At 37.5% G+C, this 21,230-nt stretch overlaps 1 protein-coding gene across 1 annotated transcript; it reads right to left on the reverse strand.

Moving 5' to 3' along the window:
- Nucleotides 1-175: 175 nt before the first annotated feature.
- On the reverse strand, nucleotides 176-21,173 carry LOC141433098 (uncharacterized). The gene is made up of 5 exons (XM_074094937.1): nucleotides 21,102-21,173; nucleotides 18,713-18,853; nucleotides 16,619-18,627; nucleotides 5,962-14,152; nucleotides 176-3,328 (listed from the first exon to the last, which is right to left on the reverse strand). The coding sequence occupies exons 3-5, from the start codon at nucleotides 18,606-18,608 to the stop codon at nucleotides 1,285-1,287; spliced, it is 12,225 nt and encodes a 4,074-aa protein (XP_073951038.1). The 5' UTR covers nucleotides 18,609-18,627; nucleotides 18,713-18,853; nucleotides 21,102-21,173; the 3' UTR covers nucleotides 176-1,284.
- Between the last annotated feature and the right edge of the window lie 57 nt (nucleotides 21,174-21,230).

Consider the following 21,230-nt stretch of genomic DNA (forward strand, 5'->3'; position numbering starts at 1 on the left):
TCGGGGGCTGGTAAATAGCGTCTGTAGCCCACACTGGAAACGAGCGTCGAGTGGTTTCATGTGGCATACCTTTGATTAAGAAATAATAGAACGAGGCCTGGGCGCAGCGGGCTCTAGGGTCGTTACAAGTCACAGAACTTGTTTAGATTTAGGGAATAAATAGTAAAACAGATAATTCAACATTGAGCTTTATTCAAGACTTAAAACATTTTCGTTTTAAACACAAATCCAGTTTACCAATAGATACGTAAACTTGAAAACAATAAGTCTTCTTTATTACAACGGAATAAGATCACATAGCTCCGAGGCTGACAATGGGGTTATTTAGTCTTTCCGTATCTGGACTAGAAAAAAAACTATATTATAATGCGTGAAATTGGTGTACATAACAACTACACAATTATTACAAACTAACTCAAAGGACAAATAAATCAGACCTCGCCGTCAGCCCCCAGGATCTACACAATATTCTGCTTATGTAATGAAAGGAACACATCATAAAATTTATTATAGCGATATATTTAATGCATGCACTTAATGATTACTCACAGGAATATTTCTTTTCCTAACATAAATATTAAGATGTTTCATATCTAATCACTTGTTAGAGAAATGCAATAATGCAGCAAGAATTATTATTTATTATTAATACAGAAAATGTGAACATATTAATGCGATACCTCAACTCGTAACATATTTTCCCATTATAACATAATAAATACATACTTTTTTTATTTATTTATAATCAGCACAAAGACTTTAATATGGGCAAGTAGATAAAGATGAGATCTCATTTTAACAATCCACAACATTCTGAGTAAACCCTGTCTAAGGGAAACGTGCCAATTCCAATCAACATCATTCTTACTAATTTATACTCAAGAATCAGCTAGGCTAAGGTAACTCAGCCAAGCCATGCCCTGGAGTCGTACGCTTAAATAAATTAACTAAATTATGCTTTAAAAAATATACATCATTTACACTTGCCGTGAATGTCAATTCAATAAAAAATAACAAAATATCAAACAATATCATTTGACACTTTTTTTCATTAAAAATTCAGAACAAAACAAATTTATTTACCTATGCTACCATACTGCAAGGGCCATACAGGATTGAACTAATATATTGTAAAAGATGTACATACAGTATTTACACAACTCAATTCAATTATATTTATCTTTAAGGGATTCTGGTCAAAATGTCATGAAAATGACATTTTATAAAGAACTAAATCAGTATATACAACATATTTACAACATTAATAAACACTAAATACACTAGTTATTCTACCAAATGACGTTTGTCGTCGTTATTACGTTTACGTCCTTTCGCATGTGCTAACATAGTTACTAATTTCTTATGGCTATCGCCGACGATCCAGCCGTGCTGCTGCTGTAGCTGCTGTTGCTGCTGCTGTTGCTGCTGCTGCTGCTCGTGGCCCTCCGGCGACCAGTAGAACACGGTATGGAACCGGCCCTTGCCGCTGGGCGCCGCCTCCGCTGGCTCCGCGGGCACGAGGAAGGTCGCTGACCCTTCTGCCCCCGCTGCGCTCGCCGGGCCCGCCCCGCAAGCGTTCGACGCTGACCCGGACGCGGATAGAGCGGCTGGCTCACTGGGTTCCCCTTCAGCGTTCGCCGCACTAGTGCTGGCCTCATTTATCTTTGCCGCAAATGCGTTTGTGCTGCCTGCACTTCTATTGTCCATAATACCGCTGCTGCTGCTAGCGCCACTTGCTTGTGTCGTTGTGTTGCGATTACTACTAGATACCCTGCTTTCAACATCCTGTTTTCTAAATGAGATGTGGCGACTACCACGCCGACTGCTAGACTGATGGCCGTCTTTCTTTTTGCCTTTCTTTTTACGTGTAGTCCCTGACGCTAAAGATTCTGCACTATGTGAACGTGGTGGGCCACCATCGGGCTCCGACTCTGAACTCCAAGTTTCAGCCAGTACGTTCTGTTTACCGACAGTGCATTTTCTACGAGCTCTTTGTCTCGCCACACCTGTTTCGTCAACTGTAGAGACCTGATCATATGATTCATTGTAATCACAACTGATTCCCGTGTCATCATCTAGTTTCTTTAAAGGCGATCTGTTTTCAAAAGATGTAGAATCATTGACTCTTAATTCGTCGTTTATATTAGAATGTCCGGTTTGATATTTTAAGAAATTATCCTGCAGCAAAGAAGTCTTTTCAATTTTCTTTGATACCGATTGTTGAGATTTTTCCAATGACATATCATACTTGTTTGGTGAAACCGGAGACGAAGAGTGACGCTTTCTATGCCTAATACTTTGATGTACACCAATTAATGATTTCATGGATATTTTAGATGTTGATGGACCATAATCAGTTAAAGATGAAGTTTCCTCTTCGTTATCAGAAGAAAGAGTTTTCTTTTTTAAAGAAGCATAATTTTCTTTACCTGCAAGTGATTGTTCATTTTTCTTAAAACTATACTGCTGTTCATATTTAGATAATAGCGGCTCCGACTGGTTAGGTGACAAATTTCCAGATATCCTAACGAATGGTACTTCATCTTTTAGAGGTAAAGATTCATCATTAAGCATAGAAGAACTAGGTTCATCTTCAAGTAAACTATCAAACAGTTGGTCGAGGTTAGCCTTTGGTTTTTGAGTTTCTTTGCTTTTTGGCATCTTTCTTTCGCTTCGTACAGCATTATTCTTAAATATTTTTCCCATAACTGCATTTTTCTCTACTACATCTCTTCTTTTTGTGTGAGTTAAATGTTTTTTAGTATCATTGACAACTTTTGTATTACTCGCATCGCATGACATTAAGCTATTTTCAGTTTCATCGTCACTGCACACATAATCATCAGACATGTAGACAAAGTCGTCTCCATCCGAAGCGCTAGTACTAGAGTTCTCAACCTCCTCAACAACAGGATTAACAACTTTTGATGTGCTCGGGGTTTCCTTGTTACTAATACTTTTAAATCTTTCCATTAGCGTAGATGGTCTAAATTCAAACAATTCTACATCCTCATTGTCCATAAATTCGTAAACATCGACGTTCTTTATAGAAGCAGAACTGTCATTTGCTGGTTGATCACTGTCGTATTTAATGCTTGACTCAGATATTTTATTTTCTCTTCTTTTCTTTGAATTTCCTTTCTTCCTTTTCTTATGAGATGTGCCTAGAGGTGAAACAATAGCGGCAATGTTTATGTCCGACGTTGGAATAGACACTTTGATGCCGTCAAAACCTTTAAGGGCGCCTTTCGTAAGTACAGTGTTTGAATGGATCTTTTTCGAACTCTTCTTTCCTTTTTTCTTGTCAGACTTTTTCCGGCCTTTGCGACTGAAACATAATTTAATTATTTATATTTAGTGAGAACAACAAAAGTGCCCTAGAAATAGAGCCGTATCAGATATTTATGCACGCCTTGTTGTGTCAGATATTGGTTCTAAGGATTGTACGGTCAAAAGCATAACTATATATACGTTACCAAGACGTCGAAAATATCTTTACACCTTTATGCCACTAAACATAAAGTTGATGTATAAATATTTTGACGCTATGGCTGCATATATATTTTTGTATTCGACAGTACCACTGAAAGCATTCTTGACAAGAGAATTGGAATACTCGTGATTTAAAAAGTTTTTGGTAAAAGCGGCACAAAATTACCTATTTCTGCATACATTTAAGGGCCAGATTTTCTGCCGCTCAGTATTATTTTCGTAACAAATTTCAAGGCAATCCCATTAACCGTTGAGGAGTTCCTTGTTCATATTTCAATAAAGTAACAAGTTCCCAATGAAAACAGAATGACAAGTACGTAGTCGGTCCCAAAGTTCTGTCACTGACACATTATTTTTAAATTTAGAACATGATTTTAAGAATTTTTTATTGAATTCCATTTTTGAATGTTTGACAATTATTTTAAAACAAAAGACAGTCATTCGCTGCAATTTCTCACGATGGAGTGGACATTGAAAGAAAACAGAATAGCTTTTAGCCGTTTCGTCACGTAATGGCCACTTCCCAAAACGACCACATGGCTGGAAGACCACTTCTCATAATGACCATTCCTATAAAGACCGATTCCCAGATCAACCACTTCCCAGAAGGGTCATTTCCCAAAACGACTAATTCTCAAGTCGCCCACTTCCCAAATTGACCACATTCCTATAGTGACTGTTTCCCAAAATGGCTACTTCTCAAAACGACTACATGGCTGGAAGACCACTTCCCATAATGACCATTCCTATAAAGCCCGGTTCTCAAATTGAACACTTCCCAGAAGGACCATTTCCCAAAACAACCAATTCTTAAGCCGCCTACTTCCTAAATTGACCACAATCCTACCACCAGCCCCTCGTCTACCGGCCAGCAGAAAAAAAATAAAACATAGGCTACTTTTGATCCCGATATTCCCACGGGATAGGGATAAAATCTCGAAATAACAACCGCTGAGCTTAGAGTAATGAAATTTGGGATGGTTATTTTTAATGCAACGTCAATGAAAACCACGATAATTTTTAGGAATTCCCACGGGAATTTGTAAAATCCCAGAAATCAATTAAACCGCTGTCTTTATAGGAATGGTCATTATGGGACGTGGTCTTTCAGACATATGGTCGTTTTGGGTAATGGTCAGTGCATGTTCTGGACGTTATGAGACTGGTTATTCTAAGAAGTAGGCAACATGAAAGTAGTCGTTTTGGGAAATGGCCCTTCTGTGAAGTGGTCAATCTGGGAATCGGTCTTTATAGGAATGGTCATTATGAGAAGTGGTCTTCCAGCCATGTGGTCATTTTGGGAAGTGGCCATTACGTGACGAAACGGTTTTAGCGTTGCATTGCACCGCTGTGGGCACTCGCCAAGTACCATTTTCAAGTTGCTCAAAAATTTAAATATAACGCTTAGCTTTGTGTACCGTACTATTGATAGGTACAATGAAGTCTCCAGTGTTGAGGACAAGAAAATAATTGGCCGGCCTCACTCCGTACGAACACCAGCAGTGATCAAAGCGATCAAGGCGCGCATAGCAAGAAATCCTGCCCGTAAACAGAAGTTGATGGCTTTGCAGATGGGTGTCAGTAGAAAAACCGTCAAAAAGGTTTTAAACGAAGATCTTAGTCTACGAGCATACAAAAAAAAGAGAGGGCACTTACTTAATGCCCGTCTAATTACAATAAGGCTTAAAAGATCCCGGAAGTTGTTAAAGCGGTACGCGAAAAATCGACACCGTGATATCCTCTTTACAGACGAAAAGATTTTCGATATTGAAGAGAAGTACAATAAACAGAATGATAGAGTATACGCTAGGAGCTCTGAAGAAGCAGAAGAAAGAGTTCCACGGGTGCAACATGGGCATCATCCATCATCAGTGATGATCTGATTGGGTGTATGTTAATACGGGCCAACTGAGGTTCATCAAATCAGTGCGAAAGTTTACCAAGAGACGGTTTTGGTAAGCATGTCAAAGATCTGCCCAACACGCTATTTTCAGGACATAATTTTGTGTTCCAGCAGGATTTTGCGCCAGCACACAAAGCCAAGACCACTCAAGCCTGGTTTGACCGTCAAAAAATCGACTTTATTAGACACGAAGATTGGCCTTCCTGCAGTCCGGACCTTAATCCTTTGGACTATAAAATTTGGCAGGTCTTAGAGGGGAAGGTCTGTGCTAAACCCCATAAAAATTTGGAGAGGCTGAAGTCATCTTTAAGAAAAGCAGTCGCTGAAAAAGACATAAATATGGTGGTTGTTGCGATAGACGACTGGCCGCGCCGAATAAAGGCCTGTATTAAAAACAAAGGAAGTAATTTTGAATAATTTTAAGTAATTTTAATTCTTTATTAAATGTACTTTAAATTGGTATATAATTTATTAAAAAATGATTGGTACTTTTGTTTTATCATTATTTTCATTTGTGACAGAACTTTGGGACCGACTACGTATATGAGTGTGTCTTAAATATTTACCTTGTATTAGGTTCAACTATATGTTGGGTTTGTTTTGCTGCTGCTGCTTGAGAACGACATTTTCTCTTTATCTTATCGAACTTGTCCTCAAACATATCGATTTCTTCAATATCTGGGTACATTTTCTCCTTAAATTCGGGATATTTTTTAGTTTTTCCAATATTCTCTTCAGGTTCTTCAAAATTGTCTAATTGGTCATAATGTGATTCTGTCGCAGCGGGACTAGAAAAGTGATCACTAAATTCCTGGTGTTGGTCTGTATCGTCGTCATTTACTGAATGCTGATAAACTATGTCACTTTTCAGATTACTAGCATTTGCGGCTTCTTTTAAACCAGATATTAAATCGTTTTCTAAATTTCGCACTTCTTCGCTTTCTAAAATTGATTTAGCGGTAATGGAATCAACATCACCGTCGTTTTTATTGTCACTTTTAACATCAACGTCACTTTTTCCTAAAAGATCTAAACCGATATTTCTAGATTCTGATGAGCACTGTAAACCATCGTTACTTTTAGCTCCTGGTGGCGTGTCAGCAACAGGTTCCGGTTTTTTGTGCGATTCCTTTAAAAGTTCACAACAATCTAAAAACAGTTCTTCATCACAACTTAATCCTCGATGGGAAAGTTGTTGTTCACGTACGATTTTGTTAACATCAGTTAAAATTTCTTCTAGAGATAGCGGAGTGACTTTTGGTCCTGATTTAGAATTCTTTTTACGTTTTGTGATTTTATCCGTTATAGCTTTGATTCGATCCAAATGTTCTTTGTAAGCTAGTAAATAATTTGGTTCTTCATGGACCGTGACAGTTTTCACTTTCATTTCAACCTCGGACACTTTAGAAACATGAAGAAGGGTCATTTGATGCCTCAAATAATTGTCTGGTCGACGAAATTCTTTCTTACAAATGTGACAGTACCGTGGAGTAGTTACAGTGGAATTTTTTTTCTTACGACCTCTCTTGGTTGACTTCTTTGGGAGTGGGGAACGTTGCCTTGTCCCTTTCACAGTGTTATCTTCATCGATAGACTTTCTATTTTCATTTGGCACAGATCTCTTCGGATTTCGGTCTTTAAATCCAAAGTACATGTCGTCACATTCGTTAGCTATAATATGGAATGTTTCTGATATTTTCTTTGTCGCCAGTAGATTAGATTTACGAGGTTTGCGTTCTGAAAAGAATCCAAAACTTTCCATAAACTGCTCCGACCGTAGTTGTTCTTCCGTTTGATCTGAGGTTACACCTTCGCCACTGTTGCGAACTTCATGTGTTCTTTTATCTCGTTTTGCATTGAGACTGTTCTGGTTTTCCGTGGAATTAACCTCAGTGGAGGAGTCAGTAAGTGCATCATTTTTATGATGTGGTTGAGATCGAACCAACTCACAATTTTTCTTTTCTTTTCCTTCGACATATTTATTTAGAGGTACATCACTTTTAGAGGAATCGTCGGAGTCAGTGGTATAATTCTTAGCATATAATTCCATGCTACGATCTCGTTCTTCATTATGATGTGAAGATTCTTCATTCATCTTTTCCTTTATAGTAAGATTTTGATTTTCGTTTGCACAAATTTGTTGTTTTGTACCACAGTTTTGATCTGCACTTATTTTGCGCTGCCGGAGAGGTTCAGCGTGTTCAATCATGTCATCCATATCTATGTCATAAGGGTCATATACAGCCGATGGAATAACTGCAGACTTTGAACGTGTAGTACGCCGTCCAGCTGCAACTGGCATATTATAACAGGTTTTTACCCGCAGTTCACTTTCCTTGGATACTTTATTTTTGGATACACTGTCTAATTCTGACTTTACAATGTCTGCAGATACATTATGATCACACATTTCTTGCTTTTTTTTATATCGCTTCGTTTCTTTCAGATTGGATCCAAGCTGTGCATTGTATTTATCTTCGTGCATGAGTGAATTAGACGGAGTTTTTGGATCAAAAATATTTACGGTTTTGCTCGGTTTTGCTTTTTTCGACTGAGGGCTTTGTAAACGTTCTGTTGATGTTAACTCGCTGCTTTTACGCTTCTCTATAGCTATTATTAAACTGTCATCTTTTTCCAAAGAGATGGTATCAGCTATTGTTAAATTAACAGATTTGGATTCCGAAAATTCACAGTCCGTCTCATCCAAACAGTGTTCATATGATTTCGAATGGATATTATCAGTTTGCGAGTTAATTTCAGTTGGCGTACTTTGGCTAAGCGTAAGTTTAGTTATTTCTTCTTCACAACTTATCCTGTCATTATCATTTTCCAATTTTTTCTTTTTATATTTTCGATTACAATGTGGCATTTTTTTACGTTTAACTGATTTATTTTTACCTATGATAATGTTTTCAACAAACCTAGATTCATTTTGCGGTACACTAGGGTCTATTGATATTTTGCTATCTGAAATACTTTCGGGAGTTTTTAAATTATTTTCTTCGTCAAGCAATAATTTCGAAAATATAAGTTGTTTCTTTGTCAAAGGTGTTTTGCTTTCTAGCGATGACTCAATAGGCAATAACTCTTCTTCATCAACTGAGTTGCTTAGAGATTTTCCGCGCCTGCTACGCCGAAGAGGACTACTTTTAGTTTCTGGTTCTTGAGGTTTAGAGTACAACGATATGGGAATGTAAATTAATCCACTGTTATCAAAATCTCTTAAATTATTTTCTGCATTTTTGACTTTATTACTTTCATCTGAAGTTGAAGATTCTTTTATAGTTTGTTCAGAAACTACTTCTTGCATGTCGGGTTTTATTTCTGCCATTTCTTCACCTTTTCTTTCGATGTCTTTGATTATCTTCGATGTGATTTGTTTTAGCTCGACATGAGCTTTATCAAACTCTTCTTCTAGTGGATCCTCAACAGTTGTTCTCTTTTTTTTCTTATTTTTTTGTTGGAGCGGTACTACTTTGTACAAGTCTTCATCATTTGGCTGTTTATTAGAGATTTTAGTTGTATCCGTGTTATCGTGTCCTCTGAAACGTTTTCGTGTTGTGTGGATTATTTGTTGTTCATCTTTCAGTGCAACAGCATTGTCATCAGATCTTTTTATTTCACTTGCTTCTACAACTGTGCTGATTTCACTAGCTCTTGTGTTATCGTATAAACCGCTTTCCTTTAGTGTTATATTCGATATGTTTTCATCAGAATTCAATACTTTGTTAATTATTACAATACTGTTACGCATTTTACTAACTTTCTTTTTTGACCTTTGATCAGTTGATGATTTTGATTGTACATAATCTTCAGTGCGTTTTGATGATACGTCACTTACATCTGGTAATGCATTTTGTTCATTGTTTTTGTGCGTTATAATTGGTAATAAAATATTATTATTACAAAAAGACTCCTCCCTTAACGAAACACTTTTCTGGTTATCTTTTCCCGATTTTTTCTTATTTTTCTTAACACGTTTATGTACAGTACTGGACTTCTTATGCGTTAAGTTTTCGTTTTGAATCGGATCTTTTTGCAGGTTTTGCTGTTTTTGTTTGCAAATCACCGCGAGCGATATGTTATCGTCAGAATCCTCTTGTTCTTCGCGTGTATCCGAACAGCTGTGATTTATTGAGGTAAGAACTCTTTCATTTTGACTGTCAAGAAGGGGTTTAGCATTTGGTGTTGAACATCGTATCGGTGCGTCTAATTCATACGATTCAGATATATTCAAAGCACTTTGTACCCTCGATTCAATAAATGAACCAGATTCTTTTTTGTTGATATCATCGCTTTCAGAAGATATATGATTTTTTGTCATATATTTTGTATTAGCCAAATCACTATTTAATAAATTACACGTTTTAGCCACAGCTTTACTAGCTTTTTTGCTAATGTTATTAACAATCGACGACGTTACTAAAGTTGACTTAGCAATGGATTTTAAAGGAATAGTTTGCATGTCATCATTCTTCACAATTTCATCTTTGGATGGAGTTGACATTAAACTTAATGAACAATTATTAACCTCTTCTACGTTAGATTCTTGAACATTCGGTGAAATGGCTGATGGGAACTTGCATTCAGGAATTACATTTTTGTTACTATGTTGGGTACTGCTGACTTCAGCTTGTTGAATAGCAAGAGAAACATCCGTATTCAAAGAGACATTTACATGTAACGATTTTTTGGCTTCGTTATCTTGTTCGTCATTTAATCTGTTAGGTAGCACTGGGGTCAGTGTAGACTGTTTTACAAGTTGACTGTCAACAGATCTTTGTCTTTCTGATGGAGCTTTGATACGAACTGCCCGTAAGCTAGCTGTTTGGTCATTATTAGTTTTGTTACGTTTTGGTTGCTGCACAAGTACCGATTTATGCGCCGAAACTTCTACGGGAGGTTCATTTCGAATATCAGTGCGTGGTGTACTTTCGTCTTCAGTCAAATCTATTACTTTATTAGTCGAATAATCATGACACAAAGGCAGTCTACTTAAAGACACCGTGCCATAGGATTCCTCAGATACCGCATCCGATTTATCGTTTAATATTTCTACCTGTGGCTCTTCTTTGGAATTTCGAAGTTGCTGTGTGGTTGAGGATTCTTGAGTAGTAACATCATCATTTAAGATAATTGGAGTTTGTGCCTCTAAAGTGCTAGGATGTAGTAAAGTTGATGATGACATGTTCTCAGAATGTATTATCGTCACAGACTTTAATGTACGCATGTGAGTATTTTGTTCTTCGATAATAAGAGACGATTTTTTATTTGTTTCTGGTTCTTGCATACTATCTCCTATGTTAGATACTGAAGCGTCATGTTGGTCTAGTGTTGGTGATGTTTTAACTTCATCAGGTAACTCCGAATTATTTGTTAAGTCGCTCTGCAAGTCTGGGACAGTCGGCGTAGAAACGTATTGAGGCAAAACATTTAGTAATTGGTTTCTGTGATCAACTGGCATGTTCCCTAAAATATCTACAAGTTCTTTAGGTAGTAGCGCAATTTTCCTTGCTGTTTCTGGATCATGATCTATATTAAATGGCTTATTAGCATCGTTAATCAACTCATTACTCATACCCTGTTTCATTATCAAATCACTATTTTGACCACACATACTCTCAATACGGCATTCATCATGATTCTCAATAACAGATATAAGATCGACGGTATCTTTAACGTCCTTAACGCTTGAGGGACTTTCAGGAACAACGTGAGAATACTTTGCTGGTACACCAATGGTTGTTCCTGCTAATGTATAAACGGGCGTTGTATTGGCTATTGTAGATCCGGGTATGCTCAAGAGAGTATTTGTTAAGGTACTAGAGTTTGAAGTCTCGATTTTTGTGACAGATATGCAAGCATTAGCTAGTGTATATACGGGAGTAGTACTTTCAAATTTGCCCAACTGAGAAGGTCTACCAGTGTTTGTAATACTAAATATGCTTCCAGTATTTGAATTGGAGGCACTTTGCTGTGTAGATCCATACTCGAATGTTGATTCTTGTATACCCATTAATGGTTTTCCAACTGAAGTCATAGCAAAAACGTCTTGAGACACAATCGCTGAAGCTGCAGTGTTATTAGGTACAATAGCACAAGTTAATGGAGGTGGCACAATTGCCAATGAACTAATCGTAGTAGTGGTAGGTATCTCTGTACGGGCAGGCATGTAACTTTTAGGAGTGGCTCTTATCTTATATTGTGGTATTTTCAAAGTTGGATCATATACAGGTTTTTGTATTGGTAGAGATTTTTCAGATGCACGTAGATGTACAGATTGAGAACTTTGTTCCTGATTAGCTTTTAGCTCTTGCAGTTTTTTAGAAGGGGACTCTTGAACTTGAGAAATCATCGACGGCAAGTCCGACGATATATGTTCAGGTACTCTGTCTGTAGATTTTGTCTCTTTTCGCAAATCAGCTGGTATTATTTGCACAGTATTTTCAATTACTTTTACAGGTGTCACGTTATTCATATTAAGTTGATGCAAACTTGCGGATCCACTTTTTAATCCTTTTTCAGCAGGTTGATTTTCTGGTGCTCTCGAATATGTTTGAGAGTCATTTTCGGAAAGAACTGTCAAGGTTTTATACGCGACTTCGGGCTGAGATTTTCCTTGAACTGGCATGCCTATATTTATCATTAATTTACTAAGCGGCAAAGCTCTCTTATCAATAACATCCTCTTTAATTTCCGGTTCATTACTGGAGATTTTATTGCTTGATTTTTTCACAGTTAGGTCTGTTGGGACATCATTGTTCTTGTTGGGCAAAGATAGATCTGTTACAATATCCTTTACAGTAGCATTATCCTCTGACGACTTGGATTGACATGTTTTGATACTCAAATCAACAATCTCATTAGAAATAGTTAAATTCATATCTGACCTAAACAGTACTTGATTTTTGTTCGACAAATCTAAGGTTTCATAATTGTCATACGAATTTCTTAACAAATAAGCATTTTCTTGATTTGAAAAGTCTTGCGAGTTGTTCGTAGATGCCTTCCCTGATAAGTCGAGAGGAATTGACAAAATTGATTTAACATTAGTACTAGCGTGTGCTGGCCGAATGTTAACGGACATTTGATTTAGATCTGTGCCCGGGTAGTTTTCTGATAATATCTTACGATTATATTCACATTCTAAACGAAAATCGGTTTGCTGTTGGAGATTTAAGCAACTATCATAGTAATCATTACTTTGCCCTGGCTTGAGGGACTCATTCAATTCTGTTGATGTCTGGGGGCTCATGATTAGGTCAACACGTACTTCTTTTTCTTGAACCGACACACTGTGAAGCATACCTAAGTGCTGATCTAACTGTTGATTTTCACTTGTTTTTACGTGATCCTCGGCTTTAGCATTACATATGCTGTTTGCTTGCGGTTCATTTATTTTAGGTTCATCATTCTGTTGATTAATGCCTTTATGTGGCGATACGTTTGCTACTATAGGAATATTATTTGATGGATCTGGCTTAGAAGATGCTAATCCTGAAGCTTCTCTTTGAGTTATTAAGTCACATTCGGACGTCACGACAGCGATTTTAGCTTCGTTCACGAGTGTCCTACGTCGTCGTGATTTCGGCTTTAGTGTCACCTCTTGGTAGGAGCTTGTAGATTGTTTACCTATATTGTCAGCACCGGCGTTTAAACATTTTTTTTCTTTGTTTGCAGCACGGCGACGTTTTGGCTCCAATGCAGTTTTTTTACTGTGCACTGTTTCACGATGTTCCGATTTAGCGACTTCAATGTTAGGCTCGGAACAAACTGGTGTTGGTAGAGTGGTATCTGTTTTAATATACAATGGTTCGTCATCACCACACTGCACAGATACATGTCCAGTTGGAATATTGGCATTGGTCGCTGGCTCAACTAATTTATTTTTCAGCATTGCAATACAAGCATTTAAGCCTTTTCTAGGCTTGTTCAGTTTATTCTTCTGTGAAGAGCAGGCGTCCAGTGGCGCATTTGAGTTAGAGTGTAAAGGAGGTTTGTCTAGTGTAAGGACTGCGGGATCATTTTCAAACAGCAGCTGCTGTCCCGAATTCACGTGTTGGTTAACATTATTACACTCTTGTTGGACTAGAAAGAGATGGTGAAATTGCACTGACTTGTCTTGTTTCTCTGAATCGGCTGTGAGTCGAGCAATCGAATGTTTAAGCGGAACATTTTGAACTGGAGCACAACGGTTTTGTGAGTTTTCATTTTCACCACTGCAGCCTGGTTGTTGGCCATCTCGATTAACGGAGTTACCGCGGCCAACATGCTCTCTTGCTTTAAATTCAGCTGCCTGAATATCAATCTTTTTTGGCGAATTCTCAACTGACATATCTGTCATAACACCTTTTGAACTGCTATTGGGATTTAAGTCATCTTTAACGTTATCGTTTTTTTGAAGTTCTTTTACCTGGATAATTTTTCTTTTTGGTCTTTTTAGGCGCTTAGTTTTAGATTTATCAGTTTCAATAGGTCGTGCGGCCTTGCGTACTATACGCTTAATTTTTGGTTTTAAAGGTTTATCTTCGTCGCTTTTGGATGACACATCATCATTATTAGGAGATTCAGAACGAGTTACGGCAGTTTCTTTGTTATTGCGCTTTTTTCTTTTATTATGGTCTTGAGACGAAAGGCTTTTTATTAAAAGTTTAGGCCTCTGTTTTATGCGCGGTCGCAAAGATGGATTATTTGGGTTTACCAGTACCCTGTGCCGCTTTGCCGGTAAGTCAGCGATCATTTTTCGAATCGTTTCAGCTGAAATTAAAGACATTTTTTATGTATTATCAGAAATCAATTTACATGTATTTTTTTTTATAATCACAAATTATTTAAGATTTCAATGTGGTTCTACATTCTAAAAACCTGTTTCACCATGTTGCTGATAAAGTTCCCGTTTACGTATCTAATGGAAACAAATTATACCTATCACACGATTCTCTTTTATTTTTTCATTATATCATTTCATATATTTTAATCACTGGTCTTGAATAAAATATTTAGAATTTTATTACAGTCTGTTCAATATAGGAATGGACAAAAGGAAAATAGGCTCTTTATAATGCACGCTTGAGGAAGTCATTTGATTAAATGCATTTTTTACACGGTCTAAACTTAATTCCAATTAAAATATCGAAGACGTCAATATTAGTTTCAATTATTCATTAACTAACAGTTGCCCGCGACTCCGTTCACGTAAAATTCGTTTATTGCTATCCTGCGGGAACTATGCAATTTTCCGGGATAAAACTATTCTGTGTCCTTCCCCGGGACTTGTACTATCTGTATAGCGAATTTCACCTAAATCGATTCAGCGGTTAAGATGTGAAGAAGTAGGTAACAAACAAACTTACAAACTTACATTCAGACTTACAAACTTTGGCAATTGTTATTAATATTAGCGAGTTTAACTTTGCTATATTCATATCATAATTTAAAAACAATAAAAAAAACTTTTCCTATTTTGTTAAAAACAGAAACATCTTCCTATAAAATTCCTAAAGATGTAGAGGTAAAGAACATTCTGCAAAAAATGGAGTGTTTTAACATTGTTAACTCAAGAAATATTCTGTAAATTATTTATAGTTTTTAATCGACATTTTGGATTAAAATGTGATGACCTATAATCATATACAAATAGTTAACTTTTCACAACTAAAGCACTGCACCAAATTTGATGAAATTTGGAATGGAAAAAAAGCAACTTCATAGCAGAAACTACGAGTAGAATATTTTTAAACAGGGAATGAGAGCGGATGATTCCACGAAACACAGTTATTAAATTATGTATACTTAAATATAAATCGAATTATTATACGTAGCAAATTACGTATTAATATTGTGCTATTTTGTAAGTAAATAACGTATTAATCTACTTAAAAAATAAACAAAATTATGACCATCTTATTATTTCTTTTATTAATCATCATCATCATCATTTTTACGATTTCACAAAAAATTTTTAGAACCCCTTCTTCTGTGACCTTCTAGAGTCCAATGTTATCCTGAATGGACTATAACTATACCAGAAAGTCGGAGCTCCAACGTCATACCTGTTTAAGCCGTTTTTTCGGTAAGTTCGCTTCTCAAAGTAGAAAGGAAATCATATGCTACATAACTGCAATAACATCCAAAATTGGTTTATTTATGATACTTTGTTGTTACGAAGTTGTTTAAAGGTTTTGTATTGATATGAAACTACTACTATACTATTTTGACCCTTGTTATTATGTCAAGTAAGTATGATTTGATATGTACTTGTCTACTTGGTACTTTGGTTTCAAAACGTACTAAGAGTCTATGACATTGTAAAGGAATCAATTTAATAACTGACGAAGGTTTTTTTACCCCCACTGTACGTTAAACGAATCGGAAAGTGGCGACAAATACATTTGACAAATTTAAGTTCGTTTATGATTTTTTCGTTGTTTTGGCGAGTGATGAATTTGTAAACTAAGATGAAGTAGGATTCACCTGTCATCGTTCATCCATTATTACCTCTCATGTCTCGTTTTCTAGATTTTTTACCGAATATCGGAAAAATGCAGCCACTGGTAAAATTGGCTTCTGGTAGACAGAGCAATATTAAAAAAAAAAACAACTAACGACAAGTCTAAGTAACGGTGGGAAATAAAATAAGAAACAAGAGCTAATGTCAATATTTCTCGAGAGGAGACTGAGAGACCCACCTCTCTCGTAGGAATGGCAGTGTTCGCGTTTTATTTGAAAAAAAAAAAAGTGAGTTAAAATTAAAAGCCACTCGATCTGACTGGATCTGGAAATAATGGAACAGTTTATTTAATAATAATAATAATAATTGTTTATTTCCTTTTACAAAAGTTCTTATCGAGATGACAAGGTTGAGGCCCCCTATTAAGTTTTGAACTTGTGTCACTTCACTTGTGTTATTTGTATGATTGTCTAATCAAAAATCTCGTGAAACAATTCTGTCCGATAACTTGCTATTAGGCTAAACCAGACTTTAAAAGTAAGTGGTGAAACAGGTCCTTAGGTTTATTTTATTGCGTTTTGAATTTTGTTGTACAAAGTGCTAACGAATAAGCTACGCCGCTTTTGTGTAACTACCATAACTTTATGAAAAAAAAATACAAAACTGTTTATGCTCTCTCTCCAATAACTTATTACTCTGTATATAATATTTGATACGGCTGTGTAGATCTTAACGGTCAAAATAGGACTTAAATAAACTGTTTTCTAGCTTACCGTCTCCTACTTCGGTTCTAATGGGCCTGGGCCTCATTAGGCTCTTGGGTCTAGTCTGTCTGGTTCGAATATCTTTACGTATTTTCTTGCGAATCGTATTGTCAGGTAGGCGCGGTCGGCGTCTCCGCACACCAAACGGCCGATATCGACATTTTCTGCGCACAGCGGGAGTATCTCCAGCGCAATCTAACATATGTTGATGTAAATCTTCAAGGGTCACAGATTTTTTACATTTTGTGCATTCTCTTATTCCTCTGAGTGGCCGTGTTCGATTTGACATCTGATTAGGGGGCACATAGAGATGTTTAAGTATATCAGCATTCAACAGCTGTTCCCCGACGATCTCGTAGTGCTGCACTTGGGCGTTGGGATGCTGGGCGGAGCCGTGCGCGCACGCGGCGCGCGAGTCGCGGTTCTGCGCGCCGCACGCGCAGCACACGTAGCAGCGCGGGCGCACCCACTCGCCGCTCAGCACGGCCGGCGGGGCTTCCAGACTCGGAGTCGCCGGTGCGAGCCCCAAGCAAGCGGGGAATTCTGCTCCGGTAACACTTGCTCTAGCTTTATTTACCACTTTCACGACTGGGGATGAGGAAGCGGGTAGTTCTCTGCTTTCCAATATGTCTTTAAGCTCGTTACTTATCATTGTCTGCTTTTCAGTCTTTTTCTCGAGCGGTGGACAGCCGAATTTCTCTTCAAATTTTCGCCTCATACGCAATTGTGTCCAAATATCTAGACTAGAGACCAACGTGATGATGCAATTGTTCGTATGTGAATCGCGTTTGATCTGGTCCGGATTGATAGGACTTTTTTCAGTTTCTAAATTATCCCACTTCCATTTGTGTTTTGGAGCGACCGCGCGCGGCATGTAACGGTCGAACTCATTGCGGGAATATTGATCACTTGCCAGAAGTATCGGAAATCCTTCGGCAGTGTTTATTACCACGCTGTTCTTCGATTTTCTTGTTTTAATTGTGCTATCTGGATCTGGATTGAAATTAAAAGACCCATCCAAAAATTTGCTTATATTTTCCTGAACATTACTTGCCACTTTGGAATAGAAAGAAGTGTCAAAACATTTTTCGAACTTTTGCGTTGAATCATCAATCGATTTCCAATCCTTTTTACTTGGTTCTCCAGTGCGGGGCGAGCGGTGCACCACACCTAGTCTAGAGAGTATCTGGTCGGCGTCAGTGTTATGGAACGAAAAGTTAGGTGGTATTCGTTTGTTCCATTGAATGTCATCTAGTACGATAACGGCATTCTTTTCAACAACCGTGCTGCTACCTAGATTTTTACTGGGCGGCAAAATTAAATTCGTTGTTATATTATCCTCAATATCGGCACCGTTGCTACCTTGGGATGGTTTTAACTCACAGGAAATAACTACGCCATTAAAGCCGTGTGCATCTGAGAAAATGTTACTTTCTTTTCCAAACTTATTTTTGCCGTCAATAGCAGATTTGTGGCTATCTTTAAAAGTCCCCGATGATACTTTCTGGCGTAGCTTACTGCGGTATGGTAGTCGCAAATCGCAACTTCTTATTTTATGTTCCGCTAGTTCAGATGGAGCAGGAAACCGTGCATGGCACTTAAGACAAGCAAAGTATTGTTGATGATGGAGCTCTGTCATGTGGCGGACGATGTCGCTGCTCTCGGCCTCAGCGTGGCTGCAGAACAGGCAAGCGAAGAAGTTGTCCTGCTTCGAACTCGACCCATGTATGCGCCGTATGTGTTTCGATAGAGATTGTTTAGAAGCAAACTTTCTGTCACAATATGGACAAAGAAATGTAGTATCAGACTTGGTTGCGAGATCATCTTGTTTATTTGGTGGAGTTTTGGGAAGGGTACTGGTTCGCTTAACCTTATCATGGCCAGTTTTCCCGCTCGACTTACGAAGAGATTTGGTAGTTTGTGGACTGTGAATGTTTGACTTCCTCGGCCTCAGCCTACCATTTAACCCAGACGATGGTTCAACAGCTCCCGGGTTCATCGTGTTTAACTTTTCGGGTCTGAAATCAAATAAATACTTAATTTATTACGTGCATACAAAGAAAAACACATTAGACGAAAATGCAAGAAAGTGTGCACACTCACGAGTTCAAAAGTAACAGATGAAACGGTGAAAAGTCATCTAAACAATCATCTGATGCAAACGGGTCCGGCGCAATGATGTGAGAGTTCAGCTCTACATCATGCTTAGTTTGTTCCGATGTCAATAAACCATCTGGTGGAAATCTAAACAAAATAATGCATTGGGTTATTTACATAATAATACTTAACGCAGTGCCACACGTGTTTGGTAATATTCACAACAATATTTAGTAAAATCTTAACCAAATCGCTGTGCACAAGTATCTAAGCGAAAACATGGATAATATGAGTCATTTCATAGAACATAAGATTAAATAAAATGATTGACATTGTAGTTAAAAATATTGAACACAAGCTATAATTTAATATTAATATAATAAATCAATATTCATATTAAATAATATAATAAATTAATATTAATATTAAATAATTGGTGCTAAAAGATTGTGCATGGGTTCTGGACACTCAGTTTATGTAAATTCAGAGTAGCTAACGTAACCGTAATTTAGGCAGTAAATATCTAATTGAGCGAAAGGGTGAAAAAACATAGATAAATTAGATAGCCTACGTTGGAGCCGCTTTGTCATCGTATACATGATAGATGCAGTTTGTGTTTGCGTATCGCTGCGCGCGGGTTTAATCGATAGATGTGATCTAGGCACAGCAGGGACGCAGCAGGGGGTGGCTTGACCCGCGCTACCCTCCCGGCCGCGCCCGTCCGGGTGGCGTAGCGGGTCCGCGGTTCCCGGCTCCCACCTGGCTCGCTCAACTGATTTCTCACCATTATGATTTTGGTGTTAGGTAAATATTTCGTACGTAAATTCCTTTTTCTTTAGTAATAAAGTGGAACCATTTTTTGCGATGAATCTTTGTATTATAATTCATATCATAATAACCTACATAATTCCTGTACGTTTTGCCTTGGCTGTGTCGTATAGTAATTAAATAACAACGTTAAGTCACTATTTTAAAAATAGAAAATAGCAAATCACAGTTACGATACAATGTACTTTATAAAAAAGAATTTATGTTAATTTACATACTTTATGTTAGTAAGAAAACATCTTTGGGGACAGAGGCCAAAGTAAGAGCCAGCCAGATTGATGAAGATCATGGAGGAAATCAAGACTAACAAAAGGTTGTAGCGCCGTTAAAGTAGTAGGTAAGTCGGTTCGTTGGAGAAAAATGTTGCCAATATCGAGTAAAAAAAAGTTTCAAAGCATATTTGTTTGTCCTGCGTACTTTTTTAAGATCTACTTTTTAAATAAATCGACACAGGAGTTGTTTTTTTTGTACATTATTTTAGTATTTTTCCATAGTCCCTATCATCCGATCTTCACGAAAACATAGTATTTACAGACGCTCTTAAAAATATCACATTTCGTTACAAAAAATGCGAAAAATACTAAGAAGCACAGCTTTCGTTAGCCAGTCAACTATACCTATTGCCTCCCGACTGCCCACTCAAATTACTTACTACATATATAAATAAATAAATAAAGAAAACCATTTATTATTTATTTATTTTCATCAAACATATAAAAGCACATAAATAAAAAAATATAGGTTATTGCCAATTTACTTGTTTTGTTGCAATCTGCTGTAAAATGATTTCGCTAAGCGAAAAAACTTAACAGGTGAAAATAACAGTCACAAGCTTAGCACGCTTAGCAAGATGAACAAACTTGGGCAATCTTTTTTTTAAATCGATTAATTACGAAATTCATATAATAACAAAATAGTATCGGTAAAAACAAATCGGTTCGGCACTTTTACAATAAAATATTCAAATAATGTGGCGTCATCATCATCATCATATATTTAACAGGAGAAAACTGTCTATTAGGTTTTGGAGATACAGTCGTAACTGTAAAACTGTTGTGTTTAGACGCCGGACTCAACAAGTGGATTCGCAAAATGCTTACCGTGGGGCGGAGGGACGGTTAACAGGCTTCAATAACATACGGTTACACCCTCGTAGAGTAGATGTTGCCGGGACATTGTCGAAGATTTTCGACAGATTTATATAACAAATCCTAGCACTTGACTGACACAATTGTCGCACATACGTGACATTATTTGATTTTCCACAGTTAAACAAGTATTGCAAAACAGAAAAAGTAAAATAAATATAAGGCGCCATAATAAGAAAATAATAAATGATATAAACATCGCAAAGTTACAAAACATGCAATTGATTAGTGGGCCGCGAGCGCGGCATCTTTAACACAGCTGTTATGCAACAGGTACGAGCTACCGCGCTGTCAGACGGAACGTCGATAACGCATTCGCGATAGCAGGTAAATATCCGGGGCTCTATTGCCATGGCGGCGGGCGGCGGGCGGCGGGAGGTGTGTTAACACACGCATGCAAAAATTGCAATCGCACTTACATATGCAGTTGTGGGGCGGCGCAGAGCGCCCGCCCCCGGGTGTACGCAGGCCCACACGTGGCGCCTTCTCCTCGCTGTGGCTAGCACGCAAACGATCACTGCTAAACAGTTTACAGCGGTCGTCCGTTA

Source organism: Choristoneura fumiferana, chromosome Z (assembly GCF_025370935.1).
Source record: "Choristoneura fumiferana chromosome Z, NRCan_CFum_1, whole genome shotgun sequence".
Lineage (NCBI taxonomy): Eukaryota > Metazoa > Arthropoda > Insecta > Lepidoptera > Tortricidae > Choristoneura > Choristoneura fumiferana.

Bases quoted from the DNA above. Each gene is read 5' to 3' on its own strand.
- LOC141433098 (XM_074094937.1), bottom strand. From the start codon at position 18,608: ATGAACCCGGGAGCTGTTGAACCATCGTCTGGGTTAAATGGTAGGCTG. The intron at 14,153-16,618 runs GTAAGCTAGAAA...CTTTAATTTCAG, and splicing joins TAGAACCGAAGTAGGAGACG to CTGAAACGATTCGAAAAATG. The intron at 3,329-5,961 runs GTAAATATTTAA...ATTATGTTTCAG, and splicing joins ATAGTTGAACCTAATACAAG to TCGCAAAGGCCGGAAAAAGT.